General features: G+C 41.4%; 1 protein-coding gene across 2 annotated transcripts; it reads left to right on the top strand.

Annotated features, from left to right (window-relative positions):
- Positions 1 to 1,704: 1,704 nt before the first annotated feature.
- Positions 1,705 to 26,558, top strand: EFCAB14 (EF-hand calcium binding domain 14). Of its 2 annotated transcripts, none has more exons than XM_045026492.1 (11): positions 1,705 to 2,292; positions 4,603 to 4,751; positions 8,047 to 8,192; positions 11,229 to 11,327; positions 15,218 to 15,328; positions 16,366 to 16,467; positions 17,439 to 17,630; positions 18,715 to 18,801; positions 20,408 to 20,519; positions 21,648 to 21,779; positions 22,615 to 26,558. In XM_045026492.1, the coding sequence occupies exons 1-11, from the start codon at positions 2,105 to 2,107 to the stop codon at positions 22,788 to 22,790; spliced, it is 1,494 nt and encodes a 497-aa protein (XP_044882427.1). In that variant the 5' UTR covers positions 1,705 to 2,104; the 3' UTR covers positions 22,791 to 26,558. The 2 variants fall into 2 exon arrangements, with proteins under 2 accessions (XP_044882427.1, XP_044882429.1); XM_045026494.1 differs by lacking the exon at positions 1,705 to 2,292 and adding an exon at positions 3,734 to 3,752.

The raw sequence follows: 26,558 nt of genomic DNA, 5'->3' as shown, positions 1-26,558 counted from the left end.
ATGCTGCCTCCTGGATCCTAGTGCCGGTCGTGCTCCCCTTCTGCGTGCTGGGAGCCGTCCTGTTTTCTGTACCACAGTGCGTGAGTGCCTGCAGTGGGGCAGGGCAAGAGGGGTGGGGGAAAAGGCAGTGGGGAAAGAAGGGAGTGGGATAGGGCAGGGGATGGAGCTGTGGGAGTGAGGGGAGGGGGAGGGGACAGGGGTCAGTGAGGACAGGAAAGGAATTGGATGGGGAAGGGAAAGGGATAGGGGAATCGGTGCAGGGGGGAAGTGGATGCCCGGCATATGGTGTCCCCTTGGCAGCAGCAGCTGGGTCTCCCCCATTAAGCAGGGCCATAAACTCCACCCCAGTGAGCCCCACCCACCCCACACCTGAGCCACCCTGATGAGCCCCCCCCACCTGGCCTCCCACCCCACTGAGCCCCAACCATCTGCACCCGGACCCCCACCCAGAGGTGGATTAAGGTTTCCTGGGGCTCTGGGCCTTAGGAAGTGAGGGGCCGCTCCCCATCCCTTCTATTTGTGATCCTGCCCCTGTTCCGCCCCCTCTGCATATGACCCCACCCACAGCCCTACCCCGTTCTGCCCCTTCCCCAGGGCCTTGCCCCTCTTCCACCCAGGGTTGCCCTCATTCCGCCCCCTCACTGCGACCTCAAAACCGGAGAAGCTCTGTCACCCCACCATGGCCCAAGGCCAGAGCAGGGAGTGAGAACTCCCCCAGCCCTGAGGTCATGGCAGGTAGCGAGAGCTCCTTCACTCCTGGAGCAGCAGTGGGGGTCCCGGTGCTGGGGCTTCCCCTGATGCCCCCCACCCCGGCTTCTACTGGGGATAGGGTAGCGGGAGACTGGGGGCTTCCCCTGCCGCCCCCGGCTTCTGCCACGGACAGTGTGTGTGTGTGTGGGGGGGGGAGCTTCCCTTGCTGCCCCCGGCTTCTGCCAAGGACAGTGTGTGTGTGGGGGGGGGAGCTTCCCTTGCAGCCCCCGGCTTCTGCCAAGGATGGGGTCAGGGGGCTTCCCTTGCAGGCAGCCAGCTTCTGCCGGGCTTGGGGGGCACTGGGGGCTTCTCCTGTGGCCCCCCAGCTGCTGCTGGGGATGGGGTCCCAGGCCGCAGCAGGGAGTGAGAGCTCCTCCTGTCCCAGCACCGCAGTGGGGGTCCTGCTGCTGGGGCTTCCCCTGGGGCTGGGGGCTGGGGGCGCTGGGGGCTTCCCCCACCGCTGGGCCTGGCACCGCCGCTGGGGAGTGGGGTCGAGAGGCCTGCGGGTTTCTCCCATTGCTGCACCCGGTGCAGCCACCGGGGAGCAAGGGGGGGGGCAGGCAGGGGTTTCCCGGACTGCTCGGGGCTCCAGAGCCCCCCATTTGTCTGGGGCCCCTGGTCACGGGCCTTGTAGACCCAGTGGCTAATCCGCCCTGCCAAGCCCCACTCCCCCCCCCGCAGAGCCTTATACAGCCCCGCGCGGCTGTGCGTTGCCATTGGCTACGGCCCAGCGCCCCCTCAGACAGCTGGCGGCCCGTCCGATGGGAGATACCACTGGGCCCGCCGCGAGCCGGGCTGGAACCTGCCACTCCCGCCCCCCCCCCGCGCTAACCCGCCAGACGGGGCCGCTGGCCCTTTAACGATCCCCCCCCCCCGCTCCTGGCCGGGCGGGGCGAGGCGGGCGCCGCTGGCCAATGGGAGCGGCCCTTACTGGCAGGTGGGGCCGGGCTGAGGCTGAGGGAAGCGGAGCGGCGGCGGCCGCCCCCCTCTCGGCGGCGGCGGAGGCGGGAGCAGCCATGGCCCAGGCGGCGGCGGGGAGGAAGCGGCAGCGGCCCCGAGCGCAGCCCCAAGCAGCGAGGCCCCGCTGAGAGCGGGGCCCGGAGACGCGGACACCGAAGCGCCTGGGCAGGGACCGGCCCCCCCGCTCCCGCCCCCCGGCCGGGAAGGCACCGACCCCCCTCCGCCCCCCAGCCGCGCTCGGCCCCCGCCCGACGCCCCCGGGGAGGGGGGGCTCCTCCTGCGGGCGCGGAGCCGCCCCAAGCTGGAGAGCCGGGGCCCGGCGGCGGTGCTGGGAGTCGGGTACCAGCCCCCGGCGCCCCCCGCCGCCGGGGCCCCGCTGACCCCGCACAAGAGGATGAAGAAGCGCAAGGAGCTGAACGCGCTCATCGGCCTGGCCGGGGACGGCCGCAGGAAGAAGCTGCCCAAGAAGGGGTCGGGCCACCGGCTGCTGCGCACCGAGCCGCCCGCCTCCGACTCCGAGTCCAGCTCCGAGGGCGACGAGGACGAGTTCGGGCCGCCGGGCACCCGCTCCCGCTTCCCCAAGTGAGCCCCGGCCGGCGGGGAGGGGAATCGGGCGGGGTCTGGGAGCAGGAGGCTGGGTTATATTTAGGGGACGCGGGGAGTGCGGGCCCGGCGGGGGGAAGTGGGGCGGGGTTGGGGGACTTGGGACGGGGGGGTGGGGAGACTAGAGGGGTGGGGCTGGGGGGATTTGGGACGGGGGGGTGGGGAGACTAGAGGGGTGGGGCTGGGGGGATTTGGGACGGGGGGGTGGGGAGACTAGAGGGGTGGGGCTGGGGGGATTTGGGACGGGGGGTGGGGGGTGGGGCTGGGGGCATTAGAGGGGTGGGGCTGGGGGAAAGCTGGTGTATGTTAGAAGGGAGCTGGGAAGAGTTGGAATGTGGCTGGGGCAGGGGATTAGTTGGTGTGATAAGGGGGGCTGAGGGTTATTTTGGATGTTATACATTGGGTGTGGAGGGGGGTTAAGAGCGGGGGGCATAGAGTGGATGTAATAAGGGAGAGGAACTGGAGGTACAGTTTGGGAGGGGATCAAGATTATGAGCTACAGTGTAGGATAGGGGAGCGGGTTCTGGGCTGTGAGGGTAACTTGGTTTTAGCAACTGGTTTCATCAGGCTCTGACAGATGAGGAATAACCCTTGAAGGTAAAAAGGGATTTGTGCACTCTTTTGTTGACATGTTATTGTTGCCCTATTGAGTTTGTTGTTCCCTGTTCCCCATCTGTCTACCCCTTACCTGATCCTAGTTACTTCCATCTTTGTTCTACTTGGTATCAGTGATTTCAGTTGCTCATTTTCTACCCTGGCTCCTGGACTCCTAGTTTCAACCTCTTCTTTACTTCTCTCTTCTCAAACACATACAATAAGTCTTAATTGTCAGCAGCATGGTTTCCTCATGGTTAAGGTGGAGATCATTCTTCCTGCATAATTTCTGTTTCCAAAAGGTTAGGCTGCCTCTAATAACCTTCATCCCATCCTTTCTTCCATGTGTCCATATTAGACTGTTTTTGTATCCATGTGTAACTCATTACCCATGACTAGCTGACATTATCTGGCTGGTGGTATTTCAGATAAAGCTCTCACACAGGCACTGACAGGTCTTTCTAATTTAAATTTACTTCCAAGACTCAGCTCTTCAGTTTTCTAAGTTGCTGGTGGTGTTATGTAAGGCTGTCACTGGCTTCTTCCCATTTTAAAAAACTGCTTATCTTCTTCCTGGAATCTGACACTTCTGCACTTAGTCACACACCTAGCTTTCTGGTTTCTGAATGAACGAATCCCCTTCTGTCAGAAGAGGGTTTTGTCTTCTGTGTTTCTAATGCACCAACCACTGTAGTTGTAGACACCGCTTTTATTTTTGATGCTCAGGGAATTATCTTCTGTTTCTCCTTCTGAGGAAAAAAAAGTTCCTCCATCCTTCCTTGATTGTCTTCCATCTCAACATCACTGGATGACCACAGTAGCTAAGCTTACTGGATTGTTACCAGGTAGTCTGATGACAAATTGATCCTTAACTCTTCTAAAGTAACTCATTTAATGTCTTTTTAGAATCTTTCATTTTGTAAAAGTCAGTAAGGTCAAAATGATCTTTAGAAAGATTTTCTTAAATAAACTGTGTTGTCCTGTATGAAAGAATTCATCTTCATACAACTAGTAGAAATAGATCTGAAATAGCTTCTGGTTTTTGTTACATGTGGCATCTGTTGCATGTTAAATATTCATGGGGGTAAGGAATAGTGATTAGACAGGTTGAATGGTTATCAGTATATGCACATACGCTTTAAATGTTATACTAGTAAATTTACAGATGAATTGATGCATAGTGTTGCTGTTATACTAGGTAGAGAGGAAATACTTCTGCTGGTAAATAAATTCTGCAGTTAAATAATAAATATTGAAGATCCTCCAACAATAATTTAAAAGGTTTTCCATCTCAGGATTACAATACTTTTAAAATATCTATTGTCATATCATGATGATTGATCAAGTCCTACCCTTTAAGTCTACGTTACTTTCCAAACAATTAAACTTTAATTTTGCATTGTAACTCTATTCTAATAAAGCAGGAAACTCTGGCAACAGAGGAGGAAGCATGTTTTCAGTCTAATGGATTCATTTTACTATGAATACCATTTAAACCAGATTTTCACTGTCTCCCACTAATCAACTGTTTACACCTGGAAATGCACTGCATTGATTCTTATCTCCAGTGAAGCAAACTTGCTGTTTTGTTAACTTAACTGACACCCTAACTTGACTGTAGATCTTCTTACACTTAGAATATAGCTGTACATGTCCCATTGCAGATTCATGATCAATTTTTGATCTTTTACTCAGGGGAGAATACCTGCGATGCTGCAAGTTCTGTTATCCACTATGTGCTTTTGTCATTCTGGCTGCTTGTGTGGTAGCTTGCGTTGGCTTAGTATGGATGCAGGTTGCCCTCAAGGAAGATCTGGATGCACTAAAGGAAAAATTTCGAACTAGTAAGTATATCAACCTTCTTAAACTGAATAACTTAGATGTTTTTTTACCCTCGCTGTTGGGAGAAGGTAAGCTGTGTGTAATGTAACATACTATCCTTTGCTTCAGATTGTCATAAGACAAGGTTTGGATAGACAAGGTCAGAACCTCCGCTGTCTACTTGTTTTTATGGAGATTTGTATACAGCTTTCTTAGAAACAAAACGTGAAAATGGTTCTCAAAAATACCCAGAGATGTATGGTCTGTGGACTGTTAAAGATTAAGATGATTGCAGCACTGTTTTTTAAAAAAAGAAATAAAAATCAAATTTTCCAAGTAGTCTTAAGGGATTTTGACACATCTTTCATTAAAGTTAATGGATGATGTGTGAAAATCCCTTTGGCTGCTTTAAAATAACTCAGCTTCTTTTCATGTCTTTGAATGCTGCCGTTATGTACTGCTTTAGTACAACTTTGGCTAGTTCTTTGTATCTTTCTAAAACCTGTAACTCATTACTTTCATTTGAAATTGCTCACTCCAGGACCCATTTTTCTCATCATTTATCTTCATCTCTTGTTTAAAACTAATAGTCAGTTGATAATTCTCTACTTAGAGGAATTTAGGTTTACATGAGGCATTCTGCTTATTAGTATGAGTATTTCTTTGTTCACTCATACAAGATTGACACAGTTGCAGCGCGATCAAATCACATCCCTGTGCATAGACCTCCCTCAAACAATTAAGCTTGTCCTCCCAAAGGGATATTGCTGGAAAATCAGAGTACGATCCCTCACATGGCAAGAAATACAGAACTATCTTGTTACTGTTTATTTGTATTACAGTAGTGCCTCAAGTTCCCAGCCAAGTTCTGGGCCATGTTGCACTACGCGCAATGCACAAAAACACAGAAGAGGGTCCCTTCCTCAAGGAGCTAACAATCGAAATAGACAAGACAGATGAAGATTCTGAGAGAGGAAACATTATTATTCATGTTTTGCAGATGGCACAGAGGCACCCTGGCAGGGTTGGGAATTGAACCCTGATCTCCTGAGTCTCAGTGAAGGGCTGTAATTATAAGACCAGTTTTCCTTTTTGTTCTGTTGAGGTTTATTTTTATTTTAATAGTTTCTCATTTTTACTCCTATTGTACATTCCTGGTGTTGCATTGGGAGTATGCTCAGTAAACTGCTTCTGATAACCAAAAACACCCCTGCTTTACTTTTGTTATAATTACAGAGAGAAACAGATTTTTACAGGCATGTTCTTATAACATGACCATATCCCTTAATTAGTGTTTTCCTTTTGAGTTAAATGGTAGGTGGTGTATTTTTTATAATTATGAGCTTGTATGCAAAGTGGACATGATGATTTCTGCCATCAAAGCTGCTTCAGACATCGTGTAAGAAAAAGGATTTCACACTTACGATTGTTTTCAGTATGATATTAAGAAAATTCAAATGAAAAATCTCTTGTAACTTCAAATAGGTTTTTTTTAAATCGGACAACTTTTCACTAAAGAGACATGGTGAGGTAATATTTTTTTTATTGAACCAACTTGTGTTGATGCGAGAGACAAACTTTCGAGCTACTCAGAACTCTTCTTTGGGTCTGGGAAAGGTACTCCAAGCATCACAGCTAAAAACAAGGAATCTGTTCCACCTTGTATTTAGCTGTGATGCCTGGAATGCCTTTCCCAGACCTGAAGAAGAGCTCTGTATAGCTCGAAAGTTTGTCTCTTGCATCAACATAGGTTGGTTAAATAAAATATATTATCTCACCCACCTTGTCTCTAATATCCTGGGACCAACACTGTCTTAGTGAAAGGCATAGTTTCAGGTCAGTTGTCAGTAGTGATGCTTAGAATTTATATAGTACTTAATCTTCAAAGCATCATTCAGGCTTTAAATAGGTCACTTAAATGCATAATAATAAACACATGAAAATGGGGGATTCAGTAGCATTCATTAATGTGAAAAACTTTTGCAGGGTTTCCTGGAATTGTAAGTAGGAGTGGGAGGACAAGCCATCATATTTCAGTGTGAGCTCTTAAAATGAAAAGCATAGAAATGCAAAGGACTCTGTCAGAGTGTTTAGGTAAAAACATTCACTTTCTTTCTAAAGCTATTTTATAAATACCTGATTTACCTATAAGAGCTTCTGAATAAAACACTGTTTGGATCCTGAGGAGTCCATACAGATCTTTTGGGTCCTGATCATGGATTATAATAATGTTTTTTCTTTAAACAAGTTATAAAAAGTAATTTTTTAAAATAAAAGCTACATAAATATTGGTATATTTTTGAGCCCAAAGAAGTAGGCAGTTAAATGTGGGGAAGCAGCCTTTCAGGATGAGGAAAGTGTGGGAATAGAAAACAGAAGTGTATTGGGGCTGCCACCCTTTAGGGCTTTAAGGAAGCCCAGCACATCAGCACGGCATATAGCAATCAAGTACATTTATTTTCCTTGGAGAACCATATAAAGTCAGTGGGAATGGCTGTTCTTAATTTATTTACTTTTTTCTTTTGGGCCCTTTTAAAAATCCCCATCTTAAATTCTAAATAAAAAAGTAGCTTTCCTGTAGATCATAAATCCATAGGATTCATTGCACAATTCTTTCTTTAAAGGTGTGCTCTTTACTCTTTATTTACAAATTTCTCTTTAGTCAAGGAATTTTCTGTTTGCCAACTTGTTTTACAAGCAGACATTTAGTGTGTAAGTACATGCATTTTTTTGTAAAGGGAGCTTACTCTGTTCAGTACTTCAGGTTTCTTCAAGTGATATGAAATCACCCTAATCTTTTTGGAATATTCTTCATAGTCAGCAATCACTCTATGTTTGAATTGGGGATTGGGGTTAATTTCATATGCTTCTACTGTGAGAATACAGTTCCTGACAGTTCTCATCACTTATTCATTTTGCACAGTTTCTTTATTACATCAGTTATTTAAATGCTTCCAACTATGATGTAATAAGAAAATAGTGCAAAATGATTGGACTACCTAAAGAGATTCTAAAGATGATCAGAAATAACCATAATACAGAGATACTGTAAAGTGCCAAACATAGCAGACTCTCTAATTTTTGGCATTCTCCAAGCATCATGTTTTGGATACTGTTGGGCCAGGAGCTATCAATTTAAATCAACACTCTATTTCTGGGTTGATTCTGAATATAGGATGATTATACAGTGGAGAGTGTACTTGCAATGTTCTCCAACTACTGTAGATGTCACTGGCTATAACTTTTGTTTTAGCTTGTATAATTTTCACATCTTAGTCTGTTTTGCAGGATTACTCAATTTTTCATTTCTTTTTTTAGTGGAATCTTATCAAAAAACATCATTCCAAGAGATCCCCAAATTAAATGAAGATCTGCTTGATAAGCAAAAGCACCTTGAGAAAATAGAGACTGGAGACATGGGACTAAATAAAATTTGGATAAATATCACTGAGATTAATAAACAGGTAATAGGAACAAATGTTTAATATTGAAAAATATTTTCAATGTTTTAAATCAACTCTACCTTCTTGACTTTACTGTGTGTTTACACTTCATATGAAAATAAGAATGAAAATGAACTGTCTGATACTTACAAACATGCTAGCACTCAGTTCTATAAAGACTTAATATGAGAAGTTATGTAGATGTAGGTTGAGATTTTCAAAGCTGACTAAGGGATTCAGACACCACTCCATGTTTTTTTTTTTTCATGGCACATATACAGCAAAATGCCTTAGTCAGCTTTGAAAATCTCACCCAGAGCACATTACCATGGATCAAAAATAGTGACTGAATATCATTCATCTGGGAGGAAAAGTTTAAAGGAGACAGCCTAAGGTTGACATTGCTTCATCTTTGTGACAGAGATAATTGTGCAACTTGTCCCTAAATACCTGACAGGAGGGCAGCCCCAAGTGTAAGGGGGCTTTCGGAGGTGGGAATTAGCAAACCTAATTACATCAGAAGCTGGGGGGGGGGGGGGGGGGGTTGTTTAAAGATACCTAAACCGCAATGTCTCCTGTTTATAGTATTGTAAAGGCAAATAAAGAAGAACTCAGTGCCTCTATTAGTATATAACATGCTAAAAAAACTGAGTCAGGTTCTCAGCGGGTATCAGTTGTAGCTCCATTGAAGTCGATGGCACTAATCCAGTTTATACTCGCTGAGGATCTGAGCCTTTGAGTTTTATCTAATTTTAATCATAGTTTATTCATAAAACTGGCAGATAAAAATCTTAGTGAAGATAAAAGTATCTTTTGTTGGCAAGATGGAGATTTAGATTAAGTCAGTGAAACTGATTGTTTTCAAAAACAATTTAGCATTGGATAACGTCACTTTGAGTCAGATTTTTAAAGGTATTTAGGTGCCAAACATGCAAATAGGTGCCTACTGGGATCTTTAAATTTTAAATGTCCTAGGCACCTATCTGCATCCTTAGGCACCTAAATACCTTTAAATTTGGCCCTTTGGCACTAGTCACTTCCAAATTTTCAATTATTTTATAGTTGGCCACTTCAGGCCAGTCTGATAGTCAGCCTAATTCCCCATGTATGGAGACATACAAGGGATTTACTAATTTCCGTCATGGCCAGCCTACTGCTAAACCAGTATCTTTGCCTTTCCTCAGCTTGGGAAGCTGCATATATATATATATATATATATATATTTATATTTTTTTTACAGGAGCAGGCTGAATTTATCTGTTTAACAACTGGATTGTTAAATGGAAGGACTTTGTACTTCGTTCACTTCAACTGCAGAGTAGTGGAAATTGCTTTTAAAGTGACATGTTTAGCAAATGACCACAACTTGTCAATATTTTTACTTGCTAACTGGCAATTTTGTAACTTGCATAGATCATATTTATAAGCCGATTTTAATGATTTAATCTTTTTAATTACTCCTGGTGCATTATTTGTAACTAATTTTTGAGCTAAACTATTTTGCACGAATTCTTAGTTTCTACTTTCAAAACTTACATCTGTTAGTCTATAAGGTGTCACAGGACTCTTTGTTGCTTTTCATAACTTAGTTTTTCAGTGTGTTATGTATGTAGCTCCCATTTTTTTGTAGCTGTTTGAAGTGCATATTAAGGGAAGGACACACAGGAAAGTTGGGCATTTTGTTGTATCAGATACTGTGAATAAGCATGCTAACCAATATGGAACTAGATGATAGTGCATTTCCTGCTTTTAAAAAATTATTGCTTAAGTAATTTTGTTGGTCTCTTAAAGGAAATGAATTGTATAGCAATGGGCAAATACAAATTGAAAAAATTAGTTGAAAACAAATATATAGGCTTTAGTTCCTATGATTCTTACAAATACAGCAAAGTTTTAAACAGAATGTAAGGAGTAGTATTGATGTCTCATGTAATAGAGCACTTATATAGGCCAACTTACAGTATTAGTTGTATGTCAGTTGTGTTCAGTGTAGTATTCTATTTCTTAGTTAATTATTTGACCCCACCCCATTACACTAGAATTAGAGCCCCTCACAATCTTTAAAGTGTTTCTCCTCTCAGCACCCCTGTGAAGTAGGATGGGCTCTTATCCCCCATTGTACAGATAGTGAACTGAGGCCCAGATTGAGTGACAAGCCCAAGGTCACACAGGAAGTCTGTGGCAGAGCTGGAATTGAACCTGGGATTCCCCAATCCCAGGCTGGCATGCCAACCACCGGCCATTCTTTCCTAGCTCTTCTTTTTCAGGTGACTGCCAAGTAAAATAAAATACTTAAAATATTGTACAAAATCATCAAGGTGTACAGTGTCATATTTGAGAGTTCACTGGATAGTGAAAGTGCAAAAATATCCCGTTTGGACACTTCTGTTAAGGCTTTGCATTTAAAAAGTTTCTATTAATAAAAAGGCATTAAGGTTCTTTCCTTTTTCAGGTGGCAGTGATATGAATAAAGTAACACAGTAGAGAAGATATTTCTTCATAGGTCCTATTTCCAGGCACTTGTATCTCATCCAAACAATCAGTCTCTTATGCTAGTTCCCAATCCTGATTATTATAATTTAACCAGATGTTAGTACCACAACAATGACTTTCCATGTCTGTCTTGTATGCAGATTTAATATGAAGGAGAAGATAGATATTCTGAATAGTAAAGGAGGGTAGCAATCCATCCAAACAGAAGCAGTCTAAAGAGTGAAATTAACCTGATATATACAGCACAAATTCTCTTTTGCAAATTCTAAGGTTTGTGGTAAGGATTTCCCTGTGACTTGCAGGGCCCAGGCTGATTAAATTCTTGTGTTTTGTTTTATGAGAACATGTTAATAGTGTTAGAAACATCAGCCATACCACATCTCCTTGGTGGTGAAGACTGGTTGGGCTAGGGATTCTGTGCACTTCCAAGAAAAACACATGGCCTCAAGTAGTTACTTAAATTTATGACTGACATTAAACACAAGCAACAGTCATTAGGGATGGGGGAAAATTGAAATAAAGTTGCTGTATTTACCAATTCTAAATACTTTTCTCTGTTTTTAGATTCTGTTTTTGACATCAGCAGTAAATCATCTCAAAGCCAACATCAAGTCTGCCTCTGATTTGATTACTCTTCCTGTTACTGTAGAGGAACTTCAGAAGGTAAGTATTATAAATTGGCTTTTAGTGAACATCACACTAACTCTAAACTTTAGCTGATTGAGTAGTTTCCAAATATTTCTGCAAACAGCAGTAACTACCAGAATCTCTCAAAGATCTTATGACTGTATGAAATACTGTTAGCTTGCATTCATTTCAGTGGAGCACCTTTAGTGTCACACTCAGTGATCCTTACTTAATGTAAGCTAGAATATGATCGAGAATTCGCTAGACACATTTAAATTGGTAAAACAATAAATATATCTCTCATGAAATGGGTACATCTTTATATTGGTTTTATATGTATATTACCATTTGCGCTGGTAATCTTCCTCCAGTCACATGTACATGAAAGGCTTGGCTTTGTTTTTATAACCCTTACAACCCTAAATTAATATTTATTTAGCTTTCTTTGGTGGGAAATGGAAACAGACCATTTTTGGAAAACCTTAAACTTCAGAAGTAATGTAATTCTCTGTATGGTTTACTTTTATATTAACAGGTAGAAGTGCAGAAACTTAGTGTCATTTATCCAATAGACTGAAGTGACGATATGAAAGCCCTCAGGGTATTGTGTTTTCAGTATATGCATAGTGAAATTCATTAGGAAGAGTGGTCAGTGTACACATACTAATCAGAATTTCCAAGTACAGATCTATGTTAATGGTTTTCATAAACTATTAGCTGACTAAATTTAAATTGATTGGTAAAAGTGTCTTTGGAATCATACAAGGCAAAATTATCTTAGCGACTTTTTATTTTAAATTTTCACTGTTTTTAACTCTTTTTAAAAGTAACAAATACACACCCCTCTTGTGGTCAGAGTTCTTGGAGAGCAGGGTTCAACGTGTAGAGAATATTTCCAGGCAGTTGATAACCTCTTGAAGGACTAGCTAGATGGAAACAAGTGTAACTGTACATGGATTTGTTAACTATTATAGTGGTGGTTTCTGTGGGTATGGCTACACTGGCGAGTTGCAGCGCTGGAAAACCTCCACCAGCGCTGCAATTAGTAAGTGGCCACACCTGCAGGGCACTTCCAGCGCTGCAACTCCCTGGCTGCAGCGCTGGCCGTACACCTCACTCAGCATGGGGAATAAGGATTCCAGCGCTGGTGCTGCAGCGCTGGTCATCAAGTGTGGCCACACACCAGCGCTGTGATTGGCCTCCAGGGTATAAGGTGTATCCCAGAATGATTTTATAAATTACTCTGTTTTGTTATGCAGCCTCTCTTTGTTTTGTTATGAACGAGCTCCGATCCAAAAATCCCCTCTGTTTCACTCCCTCCCTGCTTGCCTCTCATTTGATTGTTTACAGCCAGGTACAGATGATCACAGCAAACAGGAGCTCTGTTTGTTTTTTAGATAAGCAACGGAGCTCTGATCTGAGCTCATTCATAACAAAACAAAAGAGAGGCTGCATAAAAAAACAAACAGAGCTCCTGTTTGCTGTGATCATCTGTACCTGGCTGTAAACAATCAAATGAGAGGCAAGCAGGGAGGGAGTGAAACAGCGGGGAGTTGTGTTGGCTGCAGGCTGTTTGCAATTAAGAGTTAAGACTAAGGGGTCAGAAACATGTTCTGATTTTTCAATGCAGGAAGCTAAACACACAGTGTTGGCTCCAAAAATCCCCTCTCTTTCTCCCCGCTCCCTGTCACACTAGACCCCACTCCACCCCCCTCTTTTGAAAAGCACGTTGCGGCCACTTGAACGCTGGGATAGCTGCCCATAATGCATCACTCCCAACAGCGCTGCAAATACTGCAAATGTGGCCACACACCAGCGCTGGTAGCTGTGAGTGTGGCCACACACCAGCGCTGGCCCTGGACAGCTGGATGACCAGCGCTGCAAACTACCAGCACTGCAAACCGTAAGTGTAGCCATACCCTGTGGCTCACGCCTTAGCTGAACTTTCTTTCAAAAAGAGGAGCTGGCTTGTTCCCTGGATTAAAGTGGATGCCTAAACTTTCCCAAGGTCCACATTAGCAGTTTTGTTGGAAGCAAATATTTATATTACGGGAATACCTAAAGGCTACAGGTGAGATGGAACCCCATCATGCTGACAGTATCCAAGTGGAAGATTTACAGTCTACAGACACCGAGTAAAGGTCTGAGATGGGAATACAACATACAAACAAATCAATGTAATGAATTGGCACAGCGTCGTTGGTTACATTGTAGGGGTTTTGTTTTTTAATTGAGGTTAGAGATTGGGAAAGAGGAGAATATTCATAGCTAGTCACCTGTTTTGACATGGTCAGGAGACTCTGTTTTGTAGGCATTATATCAGAGGTAAGTCTTAATGTAATTTTCCAGGAGCCCAAGGGCTGCACCTAGTTTGCACAAAACAGAAGATTGCAGTCTCCCCAGATTCCCCATCGCTTCCACCACCACTGACTTTAATATAGAACTCTGGTCTGGAGGGCTACAGGTTCCAGCATGCAATGCTCCATTTTTGAGTTGAATGACAAGGCCGCATTTCATACTGGAACAAGTGATGCTTGGCCACATCTCACTAAAGTTGAAGGCCCAGGTGACAGTATGATGGAATTTTGGGAGCTGAACTGGGTTCCAACCCTAAGCTAAGGTATTAGAAATAGTGGCATCCATTTTCACACTTCTCCCAGATATCCTCTTGCTTGCACTCTTACATTTGGTAAGTGCAGTGTAAAATTGGAATCCTGCCAGGAAGTACATTATGCCTTAACTTTATTTTTACATAAAGTGCTGGAAAAACACTAGGAATTAAATAAAATTGTTCAAATCGTTTTTAGGTTTGACAGCTAAAAAAGTGCTGAAATTTTAAACTTAAAGCTTGATGTCCTTCACTCCTCACTGTATGTACATTGCAGCACATTAGATCACTCTAGAGATTGCTGCAGTGCTTAGGTGGTAGCATGGTTTTTGAACGCTCTTGTGGAAAAGTGTATGTGGAACTTCTTAATTTTTGTCTTTGGGTGTTGCCTTGTTTGCTAGGGAAACTGCTACTACCCCCTGAATTGGATTTAAGAATATTTTTAAGCCGCCTCCTCCTCCATTGCAGTTAATGTCTCTGAAAGCAATGAGGAGCCTTTTTTATACTGTTAAACAAGCCTGAAGAATTCCTTTACTGTGTCAGAGTTCCCCCTGCAGAAGGGCACCTGGTTGAGGGGAAGTGGTGAAGGCACTGTTGCTGCAGCAGGACAGCTGGGGTCCTGACTCCCATGAGAGTGGAGGGGATGTATTCTGTGTGCTTGTATTGGGATTTACAAGAGGAGAAAATGGTCACGTTTCCTGAGAGTTGAAGGCGAATAATGAGGTGCCTTAGTGGATATTGACAAGGGAGCTCCTATGCCTGTGTATGAGTTGCTACTTGGAAGAAGCTTGTTTGAAAATCTAAAAAGAGTAATAAAGGCTGGGGTCATTGGCAGAATGGTGATGGGGTCAACATCTTAATAGGGTACAAGGGAGAATAGGCCATCATGGGGCTTAAAAGCGAAGATTAATGGTTCATATTTGTTGTAGGGATGCTGATATTAAAACTGCACACAGAAAAGTTAGATTACTTTTCATCTAAGTACTGGTTAACAGCTCAGGAATACTTAGATTCCTGCAGGAGGAGCATGCCCCTATATATCCCCTTAAATCATCCACATGAAAAATGGAAGAATACATGTGGATGGAGGTTATATTAATCTTCCTTGTTGGCATTCAAACATTTTGAGCAAAGACTAAGGATAAAATGACTATTATAGTCTGTAAATGCAAATCTGAATGTTCCAGTTCATCACTTAGGTTTCTGGCAATCTGGCTGCATGGCATTTAATTAACAAAACATTGTTTTGCAAGTTGGTCTTTCAGATTCTGCAGTTGAGCACAGCGGAAATTTATTAGGTTGCTATTTCTGTTTTCAGAGCGTAGCTACTATAGGTAGCACTCTAACCAGTGTTGCTCATGATGTTGACGCTATGCAGGTGACGATTGAAGAACACAAGAAAACCACAGAGAGGCTCCAAAATGATTTGGTAAGGACAGTACTAATTTAAGAGAGTTAAATATTAGCTACATATCTGTAGTAAAGCTTAATGTGAACTCTACCAAGTGTTGTGTAACTTGAAAAATAATAAATAGTTAAAGATCTCTGCAAGATGCTGGCTAGTATAATAATATAATAGCTAATAGTCTTCATGTGACATCCATTACACAGTAATGAGAGCATATTTTCTTGATGCCAAAATCACCATAGGTTTGCAGGACTGGAAATAGTGGTTGCCCACTATGTGTGGGCATCTCGGGAGGGCTTTACACCACCTACGTGCTGCAAAGTATAACTTATTGCGTCTCTCGGAACAACAACTGGAGAGCAGTTGGGATTGTGGTTGTGTTAGGAGTGTGCTGGGGTGAACAATCCCCTGGCCCAAATCAAGGTGCATACGTAAGAAATACAGGTTCACTAATACCAGTTGAAACTCTCAAATAGCTGAACCTTTAGAAATCTTAATTTACTTTTAAACATTGTCTTTCTGCCACAGTGGGAACATTTGTAAACTAACTTCTCCTGCTGCAGCAGGAAACATTTCAAGAACACCATAATGCTAATTGATTTGTTCACTTCTACTAATCCTATTTTTCTTTTATAACAGGTTTAAAACTCTAACACTGACAACCAGGGAGTCTTTGTGCAATGTATTGAAAAATAATTGATGCTGATTCTAAGAAACTATGCAGTTCATTCATAATTTCTTAACTGAAATGTATATCACGTGCATGTGTACTTTGAATGCTGCATGTGACAGGGAAAATGGCTGATGTATGGCCACTATTTTAGTGAAACTTAAGTGCCTACCTATTTAACAGAACAGAAATAGTACACTGTGCTTTGTACTAGCATACTTAAAATAGTCCATGCACAACCAAAATGGACTATGGTTCAAAATGCATAATTCTTGCAGGTATTTTAGTAAAATATCAGAAGTTATGTCTACAGTCTTTGTCTAGCCTCAAGAGTTTCATAGATGTAACAAAATATTTATTAATATAACTTTTTTGCTTCTTTTGTCAGAATGAATACATTAAAGAAAATGGAGAAAAACAGATATCTTCACTTTCCACCACTGTCAGTCCAAGAATTAGCAATAGAAATCAAACGGAGAATTGTAAACAGGTATTTCTTGCTTTGCCATTAAATGCCAGCAGCATTGCAATGGGTAAAAAAGTACAATTAATATTTTCCCTTATGCTCTTCAGTATTGTAATATGATACTATGAAGTATGTTCATGTCAAGGTTGAATTTGAGTAGAATCCATGTAAGCCAAACACAATATTATAATATTTCTGTAATGTTTTCCCATAGTAGTGTTTCTGCATGTAACTCTAGATGGATCTTTATAGTACCTCCTTAAGTGGCATTTTTCATAGCTTTACTAGGAGTACAGTGTAAGTAAGTGCACTGCAAAAGCTTAGTTAGTGGTGGTTGAACAAGTTAAGGGTGTATCTTGCAGTAGAAGTGTATTAATGAGTTAAGAATTTCTATTCTTGAAATAGAACCTGGCTTTAATGTCAGGTACTTGCCTTTCAGCTTGAGCAAGAGAGGGAGAGGCAGGTGATGAGTCATTCTGAAGGTGGTAAAGTACAGAAACAGGACTTCGGAAAAATGAGTGAATTGGGCATATGACTAGACGAAAATACCTGGGGATGAGAGTGAAACCAGTGTTTGTATTTTTAATACAAACAATGCCAACTTCAGAAGTAAACTTGTATGAACAATACCTAGTGCTTAAGCTTTTTGTCTAATACAGTAATTGTCTAACCTAATTTGCATTGAAAAATTAGGTTAATGCACACTTCAGTTAACTGCATGGCACCTGTTCTAATCAGAGTATTCATTGGCAGCAATGGGTTTTAGCACTAGGAAATCCCATTTTCAAACTGCAAAGGCTAAAGTGACTCACTCTAGTCTTCCTCACTGTCAGGCAATTCCAAATACACTGTATTTTGTGTGGCTCTGAGGCCCTTTGGAGAAGGATACTTGGTTGAACTGGTCCATTCACTGTTTCATTAACTGAAATAATGCTGTGGCAGTGTTTCCAAACAATCGTAGTGGGATAACACAACTTGTTCTCTTTTTATTTCAGGATAACCAGTTCCTGCACGCCACAGTAGAAGAGATAAATGCTTCCTTAGTGGCGTACCAAAAGCTCAATGATCTAAAGCTTCTAAGTGTGGATACAGCAATCAGTAATATAACTCAAAGGGTTACATGGTTAGAAAGCTCTGTGGTTGCTGTGAATACGTTGGAAAACAGAGCGAATTTGTCCACTAGTGCGGTAAGTGCTCAGTGACCAGGCGTGCCTACTTGCCTTGTAGGGTACTTGAGTGGCTGCGGGTGCTTCCTATGCAGCAGTCCCAGTCTGCAAGAGACTAGGGAGGCCTTTCACTGTACTGGGGATGGCCTAACCCAGCGGTTCTCAAACTGTGGGTTGGGACCCCAAAGTGGGTCACAGCCCCATTTTAATGGGGTTGCCAGGGCTGGTGCTAGAGTTGCTAGGGCTCGTGGCTGAAGCTGAATCCCCTGGGTGGCGAGGCTCAGATTGCAGTCCCCTGCCTGGGGCTGAAGACCTCTGGCTTCGACACCCCTCCACACCCAGGTGGTGGGGTTTAGGCTCTGGCTTTAGTCCTGCTTTCCAGGGTCCTGTCGTAATTTTTGTTGTCAGAAGGGGTCACAGTGCAACGAAGTTTGAGAACCACTGGCTAACATAAAGAAAATGTTTCAAGCTAATGCATTGTGAGGCTTAATATTTGATTTTAAAGGAAGTTGCACGTTTCAGCTGCTGTTCAGGTATCCTAAGTGGCAACCTTAAGAACAGTTGTGTGCTGAAATAGACACAGTTCTTCCACCACCCCATTAAGAATCTATGCCAATCCCTGAATGCTCCTACCTAGGACTGCCTCTGTGATAGGGTTTTCTAAGGGTATGCTTTACAGTAAGGGTATGCTGATGCTACAGTGTGTAGAAATTTAATTGTATAAGTCTCATTAATATTAAGCCATGCAGATAAATTTCAGGGCTGAAATTAAATTTTAGGACTACATAGGATAAGATTTCCAATGCCATATTTGAAATTTGCATTTAAATACACTGTTTAATCCCATCTTGATCTGCAGGGTCTTGGTGGTTTATTGGAAAGTAGAACATGTGGCCAAGTCCATGCAGGAGATCCTGCAGAAATATGTTTCACATAGTGTGGTAACCAGAATTAACCTCTTAATATTAATGTGGTTCTGGTGTATATTTGTTGTAAGTTTGATTCTGTTTTACTGCTACATGCTGTCCAGTTTGAAGGAAGCAAACTTCCTTACAGAGACTTTAAGCAAATATCTAAGCTCTAATACTCTCACCTTTTTCTTCAGATGGGTAATACAACTACCTCCCCCAAAGTGGAAAGTCAAGATCAACCAGAGAATGAAACTGCTACAGAAAAAGCACAGAATGCAAAGGTAGGTAAAGGAAACTAAAATCAATGTTGATTAGTAGACCATGCCATTAGTCATGTTAAGTCACATTTATTTGGGTCACTCTGATACTAATACATATTTTCAAAGACAATGAGGTAGCAAAGTAACTTTCCCATAGCATTGTGTGTGCAGGAAATTAGTTAAGATGGAAGTAAAACTAGTAATAGGGTAAGACCCTGCCATCATGAAATCTGTAGAAGCAGCATGCACATGAGTAAAAGCTGCAGGATCCAGGCTTCCAGTAACTACATCTCCCTCTGTAACTTGCCAAGATAGCTGCGTTCAACTGGGATATTGCAACTGAAGGAGCATTCATGGAGATTGAGGGGCCAGGGGCTGGGTCGTCTTGGCAGACAGCCCTTGGCACATCAGCTCTTTACTAATAGAGATCAAGAAAAGCATGGCGTGTTTTGTGGCTCAGTGAAAGCCTTCCCCCTCAAGTAACAAACTCTAAAGACTAACTGGGAGCATCTCTAATAGACAAACAAAAGAACACTCTGATTAAGTAACAGCAGCTGAAGTGTTGTGGGTGGGAGTTATTATTTCTGGAAAACAGTTTATTCCTTTGTATTCAGTGTATAAATAGTGTTGGAGGGTAGTTGGATGCATTGAATCATAGAATATTAGGGTTGGAAGAGACCTCAAGAGGTCATCTAATCCAATCCCCTGCTCAAAGCAGGACCAACACCATGCATAAAAAATGCTTGTTCACTGGTTTAAAAAAAACAACCTGTGATCATCTGAGTGATGCTTGCTGAAGAACAAATACCTTCAGTAACCTTATTTTTGTAACTCTTATGTAATCTTGACTTACATGTTCAGTCTGTGAAGTAAGGGCCAGAGAGTGGATACATTGAGCAAAAAGTTTGAAAGGAACCGTGTGATAAAACTTAACTTAGATACTCTTAAAAGGAGTTCAGATGGAAGAAATAATTCCCCAGATGTCCTAAGATTCAGTGAGTTGATGTAACTTATAAACAAGACCTCAAGTTCACCTACATGTGGTGGTTGAGTTTTAGTACATGGCTTAAATCCTATGTTCACTATGAGAATTAGCAAAATGGGTCCCATGTGTGACAAATGAGCTCTATATAAAGGTCTGGGTATTTTCAGTTCATTTGTCAGGGATTTAGTAATTTATAACTCCTGTATCCCACTACAGCAATCATTACTGCACAAACACTTAGAAAATAAGCAGTTGAAACAATGTTGTGCAGCTCTACTAATGTGTCAGAAGCTTATTCCGTGTTACTTTGGGAAAATATAGTAAATGAAGGCTTTAGTCAATGTATTAGACACGTTAAATTTAGATACAAAACAGTGGTAAATAAAACACTGGGAAAAAATTTTTGTTTAGAAACAAATAATGCAAAAGAAGTGTTTTTGCCAGTTTTTAGATTCAAGTTCTGTTATTAGAGACTAATGTGTTGCACAGGAGTGAACTTTCATATATTTCCCTGAAGATTTTTTTTACCTTCTTAATCAACTAAACCTAACTTGGCCTGGAATTATGTAGGCTAAAAGTTTACAGATCTGTTGTAAAGTGAAAGGTTGCTTTTAAGAAATATTTTCCTGTTGCTTTGTGCAGAAAATAGAAAATGTAGATCCTCAGGTATCAAAACTAAGAGAGAAGCTTCAGCTGATCAATGCTCTCACAAGCAAGCCAGAAAATGAAAAATCTCTTGAGGCATCAATAAAAGGTGGGAATATTGTAGTAATTGTATCATTCAGAGAATAAGTAACAAAAGTGAATAATTAATAATTTCTTAAGATCTTGGTCAAGGAATATGGGTGTTCTTTAAAATAATAAGAAATCGATGGTACTTGCTTAGAGTTCAAAATATAATGGGGAGAAATTAAGTGAGGTTTCCCATGGTGCTTAGAAGGACCCCTAAACTTGTGCTGTGTAGCATTTCCATTTATGTAGATAAATATGTAGAAGCAATATAGGCATGGAATGAAATGTTTATTATCAGGGTCTGTTAAAATGATAAAATTATTGTATGATAGTTTAATACTAATTGGTGCCCAGGAGCCAAATTAAGTGTACTGCCTTTTCAATAAAAATTTGCGCTTCTAAAAGTTTAGCATAATGCCAGCAAGAGTTACAGCTGTACCAGTGCACCTCAGTCCTGAACTTCAGTCTCTGCTATTCCAGTCCTGAGTAATATCAAATGTGTGTCAAATGGCCCTCTTTACGGTAGTAGAACCTTGCTAATTCTCATCTAATTGGTAAACTTGACAGTTCCTTCCAAAAAAAATCTCTCCTCACTTACTGGGAAAGAGAGAAGAGGGTTAGTGAGACCTACGTGGGAATTGCCATGCCAAATCAGGCCAATGGCCGATCTCCAAAAAATTTAGCACCAGATGATCTAGAGCAAGAAACCCTGAAGTGGACAATTATGGTATCTAGCCATTAGGAAATTTTGTTCTTTAACCCCCTCAGCTAAAGAGCTGCATATGCCCTGAAGTGCACTCATACTGCAAGTGTTCTTTTCACAGTGTAGTAATGTACATTTCCTAGTATAGCATGAAGTATTAAGCCAACATAATTGTCTTACAAAATATACTTAGGTGATATATCCTATAGGATGGCTTGTTTACTTGCAGTTTCTCGAAGTTAAATCTCTAATGGGCCTCCCTACTAGTAGTGAGATATAGCAAAATCTTGCTACACTTTGAAAGTAGCAAACCACCCTATAGTACATTTGAACCTAGTTTTTGTAAGGCAAAAAGTCTTTGTACCACTGATCTATCTTGTTCCAGGCTATTGCTGTTGTTTTTAATTGTTAAAATTTATCAAACTAATGTAAAATAACTTCGAACAGGTGGAAAAATGCAGACTGCTACATCAAAGCCTACAAATCTTCCAAAACTTTTATCGAGGTCAGTTGGAGGCAACATGGAGAGAAATGGACACCCAAGACGCTTGTCGTTACCAGGAATTGCCACCATAAAAGGTACATCTCGGTTTGCCTTTGATTTGCATAAACACTTCCTGTCAGTGCAGACTAACAGACCATGAATAGTTGTGGTATAACATAGCTGAGGCAGAATATGGGACACTAGTTCTGGAAATGGAACGTATAGAAAGTATTTTGACAAGTCCAACAGGAGGAAGGATAGATGGAAGAAGACGTGCTTTAGTGATTTGGAGGAGAAGGGGTATTTGCATGAAATGGGAGAAATGTTTTGAGTGTAAGGTATATCCTGAAAGATACATAAAACAGGGTGGGGAAGAACAGGATAAGAGGAGGAGTGGAAGGTGTCAAGGGCACAGGATATAGCTGTAAAATGGAGCAAATTAGTATTTGGATAGGACTAGTTCAACTCTTAAGTTGGCAAAAATATAATGTTTTAGCTTCAGAAAACGTGTAGAGAATAATACTTGTCCCTCCGTATGATCTACATAACAAATACAGAAACTTTAATTCAAAGGCTTCTGTCATGGAAGGTAAACTAAGTCTGCATATTTTTATCAATGTTTGGTTGGGGGAGTGGGTTATTAGAAATAGGGATTAAATGCTTTTGTGTTCAGATTTACGAAGTGGATTCCAACTAAATAAATTCTACACATCTTCAACAGAGCTTACATTTGCTTTCTGAATTTTCATCATTATTGGCTTATGCTTTGTGTTTAACGTACTGTATGTATACAAAGAACATCTTATAAAGCCTCATGTAGTTTTCCAGGCTTGCAGGGGACCATACAATGTAGTAAAACAGGAGCAGAACTTGTACTATAACATCGTGTAATTAAAGTGCTTGCTGCTTAAAACTTTGTCCTTCTTGCAGATCTTCAGGATTTGTTTGAAAAGACAGATCAAGGCATTGGTGGAAAGCTGTCCTATGAAGATCTCCAAACTCGGGTTGGCTTGGCAATACAAGAGCGACAGAGATTTAAGGAATTTGATACAGACGGGGATGAAAAATACTCATTACCAGAACTGAGATTAGCTTTAGGTGTGTAGCATACATATTTAGAAATGCAGTATTGATGAACTCTACTATAGCTACTGAAAACTGCAAAAGCTACGTCTGCACTTTGCCCAGCGTCCTTCAGATCTTTGGAGCTAACTTTATGTACACGTTGCCACCTTTTTAATTTGCATTCTTTGGATATAGTTAAAGATTTTTTTAAAGGATTTTATCTATGGCATAATGTTAGGAAGTTCCTTCAAAATTCCAGGAAGATCGTAAACTCAAACTATGTTAGGAATCATCAGCCAACATTTTCTTTCCCTTGAAGGGGCATTCTTGTGTTTAAATTGGAACATGTGTACATATAGACAAACCCATGTTTTATATTTCACATAAATTTGCCTTAAATTAGAGAGCTGCACTTTATATAGAGCCAGAAGAAATCTGTCTTTTAAAGGTAGGCCTTTTCTGCTTGTAAATATTTGAAATAGAATAAATTATGCATATTTTAGGGAGGGGGGCGTTTTCAGGGCTGTGTTGGTGACCATGCTGGTTTGTAAACCACAAAAATGCAGGATAGTCTGGAGGCAGAGGGTATTTCAGTTTCCGCTTGGATTTTAAACGGCCAGTGCATCCAGGGATGGTATTTGAGTTCAAACTGAGGCAGATGCAAGGCATGATTTCTCATGCCATCCTACAGAGGGCTTTCATTTTAAGAGGCAAGGAGTGAGAAATTTATTGTTTTGTTTTACATCTTGATCCCATCAGAATAATGACATGACTGGGACTGGGTAAGGTACCCAGTTCAGTGTTTCCTTTTAACTTTGTTGCATCCAGGGTTATCATTTGTGGGAGGAGGGTGGCTATAAGGGGGAAACCATTGGACCATTTTAATTGACTCTTAGTTTAAAGCAAGCTTGTCCCCTGAAGCTGCTGCTGCTGCTGGCTGCCATCATGACAAGGTAACTTGCACCCCTACTACGCTCCATGTACCTGGCAAGCTCACAAGTGCAATAGTGGTCTCCCTGACTGGTGTTGGTGTTATTTTTAACAGAGCTTCTGACACTCCCAGTTTCTTCCTTCTAATATTGTTTCATGTTATTAGTCAGCCCAAGACCAAGAGCAGTTTGTTTCTAAACAAGCCTCTTTTGTGCTGCAGTGTCACCAGCAGGATGGGAAAGCCTACAATAAAGAGAACTTGGATGCAGTTTCCTTGCTGCATGAATGTTCATAGTTCTGAGATTCTTAGATGACTGTGTGTTCCTCTCATTCAAAGGGGGACAAAAGGCAGGTGCAGGGTAAGATTGTACAACATATATTTTTTTTATTGATGAGTGCAATATACATTTTCTTTACTTAGCTACTGCTTTGACCTTGAAACAAATATCCACACCCAGAGAAGAACATACTAATATGTTCATACTATAAATATTATGAATCTAAACTTGAAGACTGCAATATCCAGAAACTTTTTCTGGAACATACAAAAAGGCTTTTGCAGAACGTAGTCTCCCACAGGCCAGATCAGGGACAAATTAGACTTTATACAAATCATTTCATTGGCCACAAGCATAATTCATAGCTCTCTTTTTGGTCATTTGAATATTGATTTAGTGGACTGTGAAATATACTGATGGTCTATTGACATGGGCTATCTGGAAGTGTGTTCATAGTTTGTTTTATGTGACTTTGAATGGGATGCTTATAATTTTACAAGGAAATAGTCTCTGGAAGGAGTCAAATCAGTGAAAGGTTTAGCAAAATGGAACCCTTTCCTAGGTTATCTAGTCTGTTTCACCATCGCTCTTCTGTTCTGGGCATGTTTGCTCTGCCCAACAGGGAGATGCTTTCATTGATGTGAAGTTTTGAAATGCAGTATAACCTGGCTTCTAAGGCAAGTAGAAGTCAACACTTGCTTCTTTTGACCAGTTTCCACACCCCTTTTATACACTTCTGTATAAATCCCTTAACCAAATAAAAATTCTAGCAATAAAAAAAATAACCATTCTGGTATTTTATTTGTACATTCTGTATCATAATTATATGCCAGAATTTGCACGGTATTTTTGGAAGGTTTATTTGTATGAAACAAAACTTAGAATTGTCTATAACCGCAACTTTAAATGTTTTTGTTGTTGCAGTTTGTTTTAATTTTGCAGGGCTCTTCTGTGGTAATGAGAAATTGTACTCAAACAAAACTCTCTGGAAAGAGTGCATGCATCTCCAATCTCTAGTATTTTTATGTCCTGTATATGGCATTGGTACTGAATTGATCAATTATTGAGGCGCTAAGACATGAGACCATTCTGTAGTGCTGATTAACCTTGGTTAATGTGCATATTGGATACATAGTGCCATCTCTAAGGTCATTAATTGGCATTGTCACAAAGTCTGCAGCCTTACTATGATTATGGAATGGACACGTACAAGGAATTTAATAAAACAGGGTCATTTAAAAATACAGTGAATTATTGTTCATTGCCGACTAGTTCCTTTTACATTTAATATTGGCCTGCAGGCAGCCATCCTAATCTCAAGGTATTGCTCAGCTTTCAAATGCTCGAGACTTGTACTGCTTCTCAGTTGCTGCTGATGTCATCAATCCATGTGCTGGCCTTGATTGTTAGGTAAGGCCCCAGCAGATTGTTGCTGATAGTCCAAAGACCTTATCTACACTACTGTTGACAGATCAGTGGTAACTGCAGGTATGTTAAACACTTGCCTAGATTTGCTCTGAGCAGGGTGAGATGGCTGGTCTACATTTCCACCACCTGGCACTAGTGGGAAATCAAGCCAAAAAGTCTAACAGTCTAATCAAGCCAAGTTGGTGTGACTTTTTTATCATGTTCTGTCAGTCATGGGACTTAATGCTTCCCCCCACAACTAGAACAGCTCTTCCAAAATGAAACAGTGGGATCGTTCATGGAAGATACATGGATCCTAAATTCTAGTCTCACTGTGCTTAACTCCATGGATTCCAGTGTCGTTACTCTTTACTTACCCTAGAAAGGCTCAACCATGGTCACTAGGATGCAGTACTTAAAGGAAGATGCTGCCACAGAAGTACCAGTGAAACTTTCTTATACCTTGGCTAGTGGAAGCCCAAGCAGGAAAGGGTTAAGTGTGAGAAGCAGAGGTGGGTTTAAGGAGATGGGTTTACTTTGGGAGAGCAGGTGGAGAAGTGGACTTGACAGAAGTCTTGGCAGCAGTGGAAGTTTGAAAAAGGTTGCTTCTAAGCATTGGAAAAGGAACAGGAGAAAAGATGCATCACTTTATTAAATGAGCTTTTAAAATCATTCTGACTTTCATGCTCTTAACTTAGTGATGTAGACTCCTGTTTGAGAATACCTACATGAGAAGCCTCTGGACTCTGCTGTTAAACTAGTACTAAAGCATTGCACTGGTGTAGCCAATTGGTGTCCAGGATTCTTAAAAACCATTTTATAGCCTATCCTATAATTGTAAATAATTACCAAGTTGTTTTGCAGTGATTTTTTTTGTAGTTTTGTTTCTATATACGTTATATTCTTGCCTGCTAATTTGTTTTTAAACTTAGGTTTACTATACTCAGATTTTTAGACTCAACAGTGTATAAGGACCATTTTGTTAATTTTAGTTTACCTGACCTTTCCTGTATAATAAGTGAAATGTTGGCTTTATTTGAATAAAGTTGGACTTATTTTGGAAATGTACAGAGGCTTTTTTAGATCTGTATATGGAGTAAATTAAAGCTGATTTTAGTTACTGAATTCTGCACATGTCATCATGTAACATAACTGTTTAATTTATCTAAATAAAATATTTCCTTTTTTAGTGTG

Source organism: Mauremys mutica, chromosome 8 (assembly GCF_020497125.1).
Source record: "Mauremys mutica isolate MM-2020 ecotype Southern chromosome 8, ASM2049712v1, whole genome shotgun sequence".
Classification (NCBI taxonomy): Eukaryota; Metazoa; Chordata; order Testudines; family Geoemydidae; genus Mauremys; species Mauremys mutica.
Note: the sequence above shows the minus strand (reverse complement) of the source record. Positions and strands in the feature narration are given on the sequence as shown.